At 33.4% G+C, this 12473-nt stretch overlaps 1 protein-coding gene across 2 annotated transcripts in view; it reads left to right on the top strand.

Annotated features, from left to right (window-relative positions):
* Nucleotides 1–12473, top strand: part of FZD3 (frizzled class receptor 3) — a 59393-nt gene that overhangs the window by 25757 nt on the left and 21163 nt on the right. For both annotated transcript variants that reach the window (XM_032470864.1, XM_032470865.1), the window contains exons 4-5: nucleotides 1243–2260; nucleotides 11955–12103. In XM_032470864.1, the coding sequence (XP_032326755.1) occupies nucleotides 1243–2260; nucleotides 11955–12103 (1167 nt within the window). The remainder of the gene's footprint in view (nucleotides 1–1242; nucleotides 2261–11954; nucleotides 12104–12473) is intronic.

The raw sequence follows: 12473 nt of genomic DNA, 5'->3' as shown, positions 1-12473 counted from the left end.
TACAAGTTTCTGTCTCCTTTTAGACTCAAGGATAGAGGTCCTGGTTTTCTTGGTCTTTTTCTGTTAAACCTCTGGCGTACTACAAATTCCATTAAATGCCTGAATGCAATAAGTTTCTGTCATTTAACTTTATAATTCCAAGCCCTGTGAAGAAAATGGTTTGTATTAAAAAATAAAAGATTAATCAGCTTCAGTATAAGGTTATGTATGTATTTGGCAAACTTAATAGCAGTGATAGTTTCTTGGAAACTACTTGATGCATATAACTGCTAAACACCTAGTTGTTGGGAATCTGAAGGCTTAGAAACTAATGCTGGCAAGAAAATTGAAGATGCAGGAAGTTCATGAGAATAGTATTTTCAGTTGTGTAAGTATACCCTGTTTTCTCTGTCCTGAGGCTATGACATTTTATCAAGTCTGTGGGTCATGTCTCTCTGGAAAATTGTTAAAATGCAGATTTCTTGAGCCCTAACACAGGCATACTGAAATAAAATTTGAGGTGGTATGGACCAAGAATTTGCATTTTCAAATGACCTTAAATTTTTGTCTTGCACATCAGAGTTTGTGAATAAGTGGAATAGAGAATGCAGTGGATTGGAGAGAAGTTAGTATAGGAAAGAAATAGTTAGCATTAGAGACCTTAGAAGGACTTTGATCAACCAACATAATAAGCTGAGAGCAAGTGTAAAATGGGGAGAAAGAATCTAAAACTAAGTCACTTATAAGGATTTTTAGTGCTAATCCACTCAAAACACCTTGGGCCATGCAATTAGGGAAGATTTTTAGCTCTATTTTTTAAGTAAGTTCTATTTGAGTATAGGGTAAAACTGAGGACTATCATGTAATTAAAGGTTATTACCTACTATTTTGATGGAGCTTTTTATATGTATATTTATTTCATTTTATATATATATATATATATAATTTATATTTTGAAATCTTACTCTAAACTGTATCCTGAGTAAATAGTAAGTAAATACACTATTTATTGATGGCTATGCTTGACTGTTTTAATAAAGAGTAATCCTTTTGAAGTCAAAACAAAGTTAAGTATAAATTTTTCATTTGTCAATTGTGGAACACCTAGTTGTGTGACCCACAAACAAGATACACAATTTGTATTTTTTCTAAAACTTACTGTAATGTGCTCCAAGGACATAAATAAGGTCCCAGGTGCTAAACTTGGAGACCCAAATACTTAGGTCTCAATAAGTAAAAATGATTCTCATCTTGTATTTTTAGGTTCCCAGATTGTGATGAGCCGTACCCTCGACTTGTGGATCTGAATTTAGCTGGAGATCCTACCGAAGGAGCCCCAGTGGCTGTGCAGAGGGACTATGGTTTTTGGTGTCCTCGAGAGTTGAAAATTGATCCTGATCTTGGTTATTCCTTTTTGCACGTACGTGATTGTTCACCTCCTTGTCCGAATATGTACTTCAGGAGAGAAGAACTTTCATTTGCTCGATATTTCATAGGATTGATTTCAATCATTTGCCTCTCTGCGACGTTGTTTACCTTTTTAACTTTTTTGATTGATGTCACGAGATTCCGCTATCCTGAAAGACCTATTATATTTTATGCAGTATGCTACATGATGGTATCATTAATATTCTTCATTGGGTTTTTGCTTGAGGACCGAGTAGCCTGCAATGCATCTAGCCCTGCACAGTATAAGGCTTCCACAGTGACACAAGGATCTCACAATAAAGCATGTACCATGCTTTTTATGGTACTCTATTTTTTTACTATGGCTGGCAGCGTTTGGTGGGTAATTCTTACCATCACATGGTTCTTGGCAGCTGTGCCCAAGTGGGGTAGTGAAGCTATTGAGAAGAAAGCGCTGCTATTTCACGCCAGTGCGTGGGGCATCCCTGGAACTCTAACTATCATCCTTTTAGCCATGAATAAAATTGAAGGTGACAATATCAGTGGCGTGTGTTTTGTTGGCCTCTACGATGTTGACGCCTTGAGGTATTTTGTTCTTGCACCCCTCTGCCTGTATGTGGTAGTTGGGGTTTCACTCCTCTTAGCTGGCATTATATCCCTAAACAGAGTTCGAATTGAGATTCCATTAGAAAAGGAGAACCAAGATAAATTGGTGAAGTTTATGATCCGGATTGGCGTTTTCAGCATTCTTTATCTTGTACCACTCTTGGTTGTAATTGGATGCTACTTTTATGAGCAAGCATACCGTGGCATCTGGGAAACAACATGGATACAAGAACGCTGCAGAGAATATCACATTCCATGTCCATATCAGGTAAGGGAAACCTTATTCTAAATTTCAGAATATATAACAGTGAAAGAGCTAATCTTAGCTGGTGTTGGTTTTTTGTGGTTTTTGTTTGTTTGTTTTTTTAACTTCGCAAACCTGCCATCTGTACATTAAAATTTTTAAGTGCAGGTAATGAACAAGTTTGTTGTAGTAATAATGTCATACACATGTTTCTATAAATATCTTCCTTTTAAAAGGTAACTTTTGTAAGTCCAAGCTTTGGGCTTTTAAGTACTTCTGTTATCACAAAATAATTGCTTGTTGATTCTTCAGAAGTCTGCAGGTTTAAGGGGAAGACGTTGATTAAAAGGCAGTGTCTTTCTGTGGAAATTTTACTGATATTCAGAATAGGAATTAATTGTTTTAACAGTTTTGCAAAAAAGAAAAGAACGCCATTATACAAACAAGTTCATCTCTTAATTGGTCTTGGTTTTCCTTTTTTGTATACTGAATACTTTATGATTTACCTTTGAGTTCAAAGAGATCAGATAATCGTAGTCATAGAATCATAGAATTTTACATCTAGAGAGAACTTCAGAGATCATTTATTCATGTTCCCTGTATAATTTAGAGTTAAACTTCTGCCTCATTTGAGGTGTAGAAATAATAAGCGACTTGCTCACGCTTGGCTTGGATTTAGTCCTAGGAGGGGAGTGGAAGAAGGAGAGGTTCAGAGGAATTGATGCAAAGCATTTATCTCTCTCATCTTAAAACCTTCCCTAGAACCTCTGCCCCTAGCTATTACCCTCTCTTCTTCCTTTTGAGACAAGTTTTCTTGAAAGAATTGTCTCCACTTGATGTCTCCTTTTCATCATGCTCCAGCTTTCCTGTTCTCAAGGTGCACCAGCCACCCTTTCATCTCCCCCAACCCTTGTGTTTCTCAAATACCTTTAAAATTCCTTTATTAAAGTACTGATGTAGATAACTTTTGTTTACTTGTCTCTTTCCCCTACTAGACAGTGAACTCTTTGAAAGCAAGAACGTCTTTTTATATTTTCTGAAAGCATGTTCTGTAGGTCAGTAGATGGTGTCATTGAGAATGTGGGTGTATAGATAGAGAAGAAAAGACATTTTAAAGAAATGATAACAGTGGTATTGGGGACAAGGAATGTGTGATTAGCACATAGTCAATGCTCATAAATATTTGATGACCGAGAATGCCAATTACCCTTTTTTATTTTGTGGTATAAATAGTCCTACACAGAATTGTATTTTTACTGTATAAATATTAGCTACTGGCTTTTAAAAAATAAACCAACATCTAATTGAGAGACCAGAAAAAAAATGAATAATTGAAATTGTATTACATTTCTTGACAGAATTACTTATTAAAAACTCCTAATATGAGTTTTCAGACCTGAAGCTAAGAATCAAATTTTGCCTCTAATGAAAGAAAAAGAGATGATTGAGTTTCATCATATGCTTCCCCATATAAGGTATCTAGGATTCTAAATATATATTATCTTAGGGCTGTTGAAGAAATAATGTTTGGCTGTAAAATAATCTGAAAAATACCAAACGTCAAACATGTAAATTTGCAAATTAGGATAGTTGGGATGCTGCTATTTTCAAGACATTACTAGAATTCTTTAGGCATCTTTAGAACTAGTTCGAGCTACACAAAAATGTGTGTGTATGCATCTCATTATAGTCATAGGTTAAAGTGTTTTTTATTTCCAACATACAGAAATAATGTTGGATTTCCAACATCCTAAAAAGAATAGAAAATGGTATAGTAACAGTAACATAGTTACTAAGCTGTAAAGTCTGGGCCAGGAATCCTAGCTTCATATTTAACTTTCATTATTTACTAGATTTATATATAACCTTAGATCAACCTCACCTCTCTCTGCTTCAGTTCCTCATCTGTGAAATGAGTAATAGATTCTAACAGTAATAAAAGAGTAATCATATTAGATAGTGTTAGAAATAGTAATAGACTGTGCCTCCTAGGGTTGATTTTAGGAGCCTGTATGCAAACACTTAGGAGAATGCCTCCTACATAATAAGTGCTCAGATATTAGCTCTGTTAGTTTCTTCATTTATTGTTGCTGCTGTTACTGTTATTTACACACACACATACATACATACATACGTATATAGATGTTTTATTAAACCATCCAGTACCAAGCTTTAGCAGATGCCATAATTGTTTTAAATTTTTGAGAATATACATGTTGATATGTGTACCACTAATTTATTCATCTTAACTACAGTAATCTAATGTATGAATATACTACAGTTTATTCACTCATTATTCTATTGAAGAATATATAGTTTCCAAGTTTTTTTTGCCATATAAACTATTTTGCAGTGAACGTTCTTGTAATACCTATCTTCCTTGTATATGACCAAAAATTTCCATGGGGTGTATGCCAAAAAGTGAAATTGTTGCATTGTGACATACAGACGTCTTCAAATCAAGAGGTTGTTTTAGCTTATGCTCACAGTGTGGAATATGAGTTCCCCATTTCTCCCCATCCTGGTGTTCTCAGGCTTTTAGGTTTTTGCCAGCCTTTGAAACAGTATTTTAAGTCTACTATAATTTTTATTTCCCTTATTCCTCATGAGGTTTAGTATGTTTTCATATGTTTATTGTCCGTTTGGGGTTTCTCTTCTGTGATCTCCTTATTTGTTACCTTTGTCCATTGCTCTGTTAGGTTATCTGCCTTTTGTTGTTTTAGTTCTTTGTCAATTATTTACATTGCAGATATCTTATCTTGTTCTTAGCTTGTCTTTTCACTTTGTGATTTCTTTGCCTTTGGGTTTTAAGAAATCCTTTCCTGCTTCTAAAAGTCATAAAATGGTCTGCCATATTTTTCTAGAAGTTTTTAAAATTTGACTTTTGATGCATATCTCTAATCCCTTGAAATTTATTTTTATATACACTATGAGTAACAATTTTATTTTTCATATGAATAAGCAGTATGCTTTTGGCACCATTTATCAGGTAGCCCATCTGAATTGCAATGCAACTTCTATTATAATATACAAGTTTCATTTATGGGCTCTCTCTTTTGTTCCACTGGTCTATTTGTGTAACTTTGTATCAATTCCACATTTCCTCTACCTTGTTCATCAAAATTATTTTAACCATTCTTGGGACTTTCCTATGTGACTTTTAGAATAATTTATTATTGAAAAAGTGTTGGGATTTTGATTGAAATTGTTTTAAGTTTTAAATAAATCTGAAGGAAATTGTCATCTTTGTAGTACTGAGTTTTTGTATCTTTTTGTTTATTTATGTGTTTATTCATTCATTTGTTCCTAAGTACCTTACAATTTTGTTGCAATTTTGAATGGCATCTTTTCTCTCTTACATTTTTCAACTGCTTATTGCTGGTGTACAAGAATACCACTGGTTTTTGGATATTGATCTTATGTTGAGCATCCCTGCTGAACTCTAATTAGTTCTAATTGTGTGTAGATTCTCTTAGATGTTCTTTGTAGAAATCCTGTTGTCTGCAAATAAGAACAAATTCATGGCTTGCTTGCTTTCCATTTCTTATGTTTTATTTAAGATGTTTGCATCTGTACTCCTGAGTGAGATAGATTGTGATAATTTTTCTCTTCCTGCCCTGTCCTTGTCCAGTTTGGGTGTCAGGGTTATAATAGCTTCATAAAGTGAGTTTTTTTCTTCCCTTCTATTCTTTGAAACAGCTTTTACAATAAATAGGGGCTGTCTGCTCTTTGAAAAGGTTGGTATATCATACTGTAAAAACCCTCTGTCATGGTATCTTTGAGGTAAGAAGAGAGAAGTTTCATCTTTCCAAACTGAAATTCTGTAGCCATTAATCAGTAACTCCTCATTCCTCCCTGCCTCCCAGCCTTTGGCAACCATTATTTTACTTGACGTCTCTATGAATTTGACTACTCTGGGTACCTCATGTAAGTGGAATTCAAATACTAGATTTTTAATACTAGTTTTCATTTAGAATTTTACTTTAGAGGACTCTTACACAGACTTGTGCATTGAGCATTAGAGATATTAAATTGCTCCTTGAAGTAATATCCATACATAACTGAATAAGATTTGCTGTTACTGAGCATGCCTAAAAGAATACTTAGCAGGCTTTGATGATAATTCCTAATGAGAAGTTTTTAAAATGTATTGAGCAATGATGTTATCCTTGGGGTAGCCTCCTCAGGTGACTTATCTGAATGTATGTTCACTTGAAAATCAGTGAGGTTGCTTTATAGTCATTTCTCATATTATTGAAGCTTTCAAATATTTGAAAAAATCAGTTTGTGAGGTAGTTGATAAAAATACCAGTTGGGTTTAATGCAAATTGTATGTATTTAAAAGTCCATAACTTGAAAAATGGGCTTGTGTAAGGTATTTTAAAATATTTAAAGTGACTGTCCTTGCTGAAATCAGAAACTCACTGCTTAGATTTTAGAATACTTTATACCAAGTATTTTTCACAAGAACACTTTCTTAAAGTATATATTAAGTAAAAATGAGAAGGTAATACTTAATGCCTGAATCAAGAATTAATTGTGAAATATAACCTGACCTTTCAGAATAATTTAGATTTTACAATTTAAAATCAGTAAACTTTATTCCTAGAATATGTTTACATCTTATGTATTATTTAAACATGTTAGTAATTTTCCCTGTATTTAGGGGGTTTTTTCTTTCAAATAAATTTCCTCTTTATTTAGGGCTTTCTAAGAGGCTCAAAGCATTTTATGAAAGAATTACAAGTTTCAGAGTTTGTTAATATTTCTAGAAAACTATTCTCATATAACATTATTGATTAAGAACATGGGCTTAATGTGGGCTTTAAAGTCAGGCTGGGTTTATGTCCTGTCTAATAACATTCTGAGCCTCAGTTTCCTTATGTAAAATACAGGAAATAATATATTAAATACAGTAATATCTACTTCATGTGTGGCTGTGAAGATTAAATGAGAAAATAAACTTAAACCTCTTACTAGAGTGCCTTGCACAAAGAAAAATTTCAGTATTCTGTTGTTACAAGTACATACATAATTCCTGAGGTTTAAAAAAGTATTGTTCTTATATTCTGCACTAGAATCTTCATTTTTTTCTTTTAAATATTGACTTTCAAAAGGACACATTTCCTTTCCTAAAATGCCCCTTCATTGTTCTTCATCTCTTTCATCCATCTAATCCAGTGCTGTGTGTCCTAAGGAATTCTGATACTGGAACCTGTGTTTCAGTGAAAGAAATATGTTATGATAATAGAAGCAGCTTAGCTAAGGCTATCAAATTCACATGAGAGCCATTTGTAGAATTTTTAAAAAATTATTTTTGTAGAAAACAAACAAACATTTTTATTTTTTCAGCCACACAAGGCAACCCATCTGTTGTTTATCTAATCTTGATTCAGAAACATATAAAAATAGCAGAATAATATCAGATCTAACTTATGATTTCAGCTTCATTTTCTAATAGGAGTGTTTCCCTTAACCAGGCAATTCCAAAAGGGCTCAGCATTGTTTGTGAAAGGACCATAAGGGAAGGGGTCTGTTTTGCCCTTCCAGCATTAGTGATAGCAGATAATTCTATAGTACATACTACTAGTCTTTTTTTCTACTACTGATCTTTAAAGTGGTAAATATCCTGCCTGTGACTTCCTAGTACCAAATTAATTTTTCCTCGAGGTTGTTTAGTGTCTATAATAGAAGAAAAGAGTGAAAATTCTCTGAAAACAATATTCTAAATCTCTTGTAGGAAAATATTTAAAATACTATGTTACAGAAATATAGAATATTAAAGAAATTCATACTATTATGTACAGGCTGTAAAATGCTGTCAAATGCCACTTTTGGATGAATATTTTAAAACATTCAAGTTACTATTATTTTGGCCTCTGTTAAACAATAAATAGCCTAAGCCATGAGTTCAGTTTAAGTCTCAACTGCAGATATGCCTGGTGTACAAATGGTTTACAAATACTTAGGAAAAAATTCAGTGCATTTGCCACAGTCTACAGCAGGGCACAGCTCATTTTCTCTAAAAGGTCCGATAGTAAATATTTTAGGTTTTGCTAACCATGTGTTTTTTGTTGCAACTACTCAGCTCTGCTGGTGTAATGCAAAAGCATCCACAGACAATATGTAAACAAATGGAAGTATTCCAATAAAGCTTTGTTTACAATAGCATAATTGGGGCAAATTATGTCTGTAGGTTGTAGCTTGCCAATCCCTGATCTATAGCAAGCCTTATTCCCTATCACATTTGATAATTCTTTCATAACAGTGGTTGGTGACCTATGGCACTTTGCTGTCCCATGGAAATTGTCACTTTCATTTTCATTACTACTTTTGAGGATCGTCATTTTACTCTAATGCTACGTTAATTCTCTAATAGTATTACAAATATTCAGTACAATCTAGGATTGTATCATGAAAATAAATAAAAATAAATTCTAGTACATCATCATAATAAAGACATGCCAAAAAATCTTATTTCCAGTTATCTTTGAAATCATTACCACCCCGATTTAAGGAAATAATTTGAGTGATTTATGGGAATAGTAAAATAGAAGCAACGTAATGAAGTAGTCATAGAAGCTTCTAGTTATTAAGTATATGTTACACATCAGGTTCTGTACTCAATGAATTTATATACGTTATCTCCTTGAATCCTCACACTAGCCCAGTAAGTTAGATTGTACTCAGTTTTACAAATGAGGAACTGAACCTCATAATAAAATAATTTATCCAGATTTTTACAGTAAGTGATAGAGCCGGGGGTGAATTGTACTTCTGATTCCAAATTCACAGTCTTACCATCACTCAACACCTCTTAGGCAAAAAACACTGGTTTGAGTATTTGAGAGACACATTCTAGTCCTGGCTATCTCTCTGACTGGTTTTGTGTCTTTAGACTAGTCACTCAGTTTACAATTTCTTCATCTCTGAAATTAGGGGATTGGCTTGAATAAACTCTCAGGTTCTTCTCAGGTCTAATATCAAATGAATCTGGGAACTTTTCTCCCATACCAGCCTCTTTTCCTTTTTTTTATAAAACTCATTCATTAATGCAACAAACACTTATTATATATTGACCATTCTGGCATATCGATAGTTGCTGAGGAAGCAATAGTGAACAAGATGCAACTCCTATCCTAAAGGACTTCATAGCCTACTAAGAGAAAATAAATATGGAAATCAGATAATTCTTTGATTAAAGTACAGTTATTTTGAGTTCTTACTCTCTTTTGTTCCTTTAAAAAATAGAGAGCAACTTAGTGAAAACACCTTAAAGAGTATGATATTGATTAAACTATGGCTAAAATACAAAGTTGTTTAGTAAGTATACAATGATTAATTTAGAAGAGTATATTTTTCCAGCACTTCCAATGAAAATGCTTCAGAGCCAAGTTAAAATATGTCTCTTTATCAGTTGAGTAGGAAAAACTTCCCTGAGGTCTTAAAGTTTAAAATGACCAAGTAATCACTTTAACCAATTCTTAGATAAATGTTTTGTCACCTTTACCGTCAAATAAAATACAGCACTTTAATCCCAAAGGGTAACTATGGAAAAAATAAAAATAAGTGTGTCTTAAAATTATCACCAAACGCAGCACTGTGCATGCACATACACGTTTCTCTGTGAACACCACGTCTATTTGGCATATCTGATGGAAAGAGAATAGTGGCTACAGCTCTGAAGCCTAAATCCTCTACTGTTCTGCTTACGGTGTTGTGTATTTCAAACGTGGGTGTGTGTGCATGCCCGTCCATCTGTGTAGGGGCGTTCCTCTGGCCCTTCTACAAGAGAAGGCCAAATGATTTGCTTTATAAATTTTTGTCCTAGGTCTGCTTCTGGTCTTGGCCCTATCTGAGGCTTACCACTGGCACCATAATTGGAGAAAGTGAGCAAAGATCTGAGAATAACTCTTTTCCCTAAGGCCTAAAGCTGAGCCTTCATTAGCCACCGTTCTCCATGTCTCTTCTCTCAGGCCCTTCCCTAATTCTAGTAACCCTTCCAATGGAAGGAACACATCAGCTAGCGAAAAAAGAGAAACAAGATTATTAGAGTTTTCACCCATCCCTTTACAGTTCTTTTCCTCCTCCTACAGAATGTCCATCTGTTAGTACAGTGGTGTATCTGTCCTCTCTGAGGACTCTGTTTTGTTCTTGGCCCATATCAGAACACCTTTCTGTCAGAGGTAGAACCACATTATATCCAGATGTCATGATAAATCTTTTGAGATAATATTCTGTGGTTACTTCTCTTGAGTACATATGCTCTGTACCAGTCATTCCCTTCCTAATCAGGCAAGCTCTCCTTTATTTCCTCAGTTTACTGAAGCCATTTCCTCATCTTTTTGCTTACCTAGTCTCTCACTTGGAAAGTTGTGTGTCCCTTAAATAATGGGATAAAAATTTGTTCTTTAATCTTTAAATTTTATTTTTCATTTTCTAAAAGTTGACACCACCCAGACTTTTACAGTAATCATTGATAAAGTTAATTAGGACCTAATTGTTTAACTTTCCTCATTGCCATTAGCCATTCTTGAGTTTAGAAGAACACATTCTTTTAAGAAGGTAGTCTCTGTGTTTAGAAAAGAAAATGAGATTATTTGCAAAATACTTGAAATGTGGAGTTTGTATTTTATCATTTCCTCTCGTGATTGAGGAAAGCTTGGGAATTGAAATCTCAGCTTACTATACTTATTTTTCACAGGATTACAGATAAATTGATGGGCAAAGAATGGAAGAAGATAAACTTAGAGAGTAAAAGGAAGATACAGATCTAGTTAAAGGGGTGAATTACTAACTAGTTCTCTTTTTACTCTACTAATGCTGCTTTAATTTCAAAACTATTGCCTCTCTGAGGAGCAATGTATATTGTAATTATAGGAGCCTTGACTTCGTTTTGTCCTTTTTTTTAAAAAAGGTATTTTAAATGTTTCTGACACACGGGTATTTATATATATGTATGTATGTCATGTACATATACATGTATATTATATAGAATAATACATTGAACAACAGTAGATTTTACCCATTTAGTAAGTAAAACACTAACAAAACATCAGGTCCCCCTCCCTGATCGAATCTCCCTTCTAAACTGTCATTATCCAGAATTTGGTGTTATTGTGTGTTTACTACATATTTACTCACCTAAACAATATATAGTATCAGTTGAAGTATTTTAAAACTTTACAATGTCAAAGCTATACAATGTTTGCATTTTCTTTTGTCATTCATTATTTTTGTGAAATTTGTCTATGGTATTATGAAGCTTGAAAACCCAGCAGAGTAAACATGAAAGTAAATAGAAAGAAGAGCATATTAAATATAAGAACAAAAATTAATAAGATGAGGGGGAAAGATGAATTTTATATTGTGATGACCAATGATAGGATGAGTGAAGTTGGCTGAGAATGTAGGTATTATTTGAACCTCTATTCCTGTTCGTGATTTATTTTCTACATTAGTAATCTTTTTCTATAGAAGATATCCAACATGAGCTAATAAGAAAACTGTAGAACTCAAAATATAGAATATAAATTTATTGTCAAATTTACAGGAGTATATCTTTTCCGTATAACAAGAAAATTAACTATAAAACTGTGTAAGTAAAAACATGAAATTCATAGAATTATTTTATTATTTTATTTAAAAGATTTTATAATGGTGTTTAATAGAATTATCTATTTATACAGTGAAGATATTTTTCTTTCTGTTCTTGTAGGTTACTCAAATGAGTCGTCCAGACCTGATTCTCTTTCTGATGAAGTACCTGATGGCTCTCATAGTTGGTATTCCTTCCATTTTTTGGGTTGGAAGCAAGAAGACATGCTTCGAATGGGCCAGTTTTTTTCATGGTCGTAGGAAAAAAGAGTAAGTTGAAGTGAATTATCATGTTCACAGACTTTACATTTATATAACATTTTTTGTGTTGCCAGTGTTAAAACAATTCGGATTTGAAGGAAGTATTCCAACCAGACTGTAACCTCAGCTGCCACCAGTTATGATTAGTACAGTAGCATATCTTAAATCAAAGCTAAAAACTAATTCAGAAAAGATAGCCAAGTAGAACTAGGCTGCAAGTCTATTCCTTACTAATTCAGAATTTTTGGGGCAAGGCTAATCTTTGTTTTAAAAAATTGAAATTATAATCTTCTTAAAATTAAAAACAAATCAATGCTTTTATATATATTCTTATTAGATCTTGAGATTTTTGTGAGGGCTGGTATGTATTATCTCTGTG

Source organism: Camelus ferus, chromosome 31, assembly GCF_009834535.1.
Source record: "Camelus ferus isolate YT-003-E chromosome 31, BCGSAC_Cfer_1.0, whole genome shotgun sequence".
In the NCBI taxonomy this organism is placed as follows: domain Eukaryota; kingdom Metazoa; phylum Chordata; class Mammalia; order Artiodactyla; family Camelidae; genus Camelus; species Camelus ferus.
Note: the sequence above shows the minus strand (reverse complement) of the source record. Positions and strands in the feature narration are given on the sequence as shown.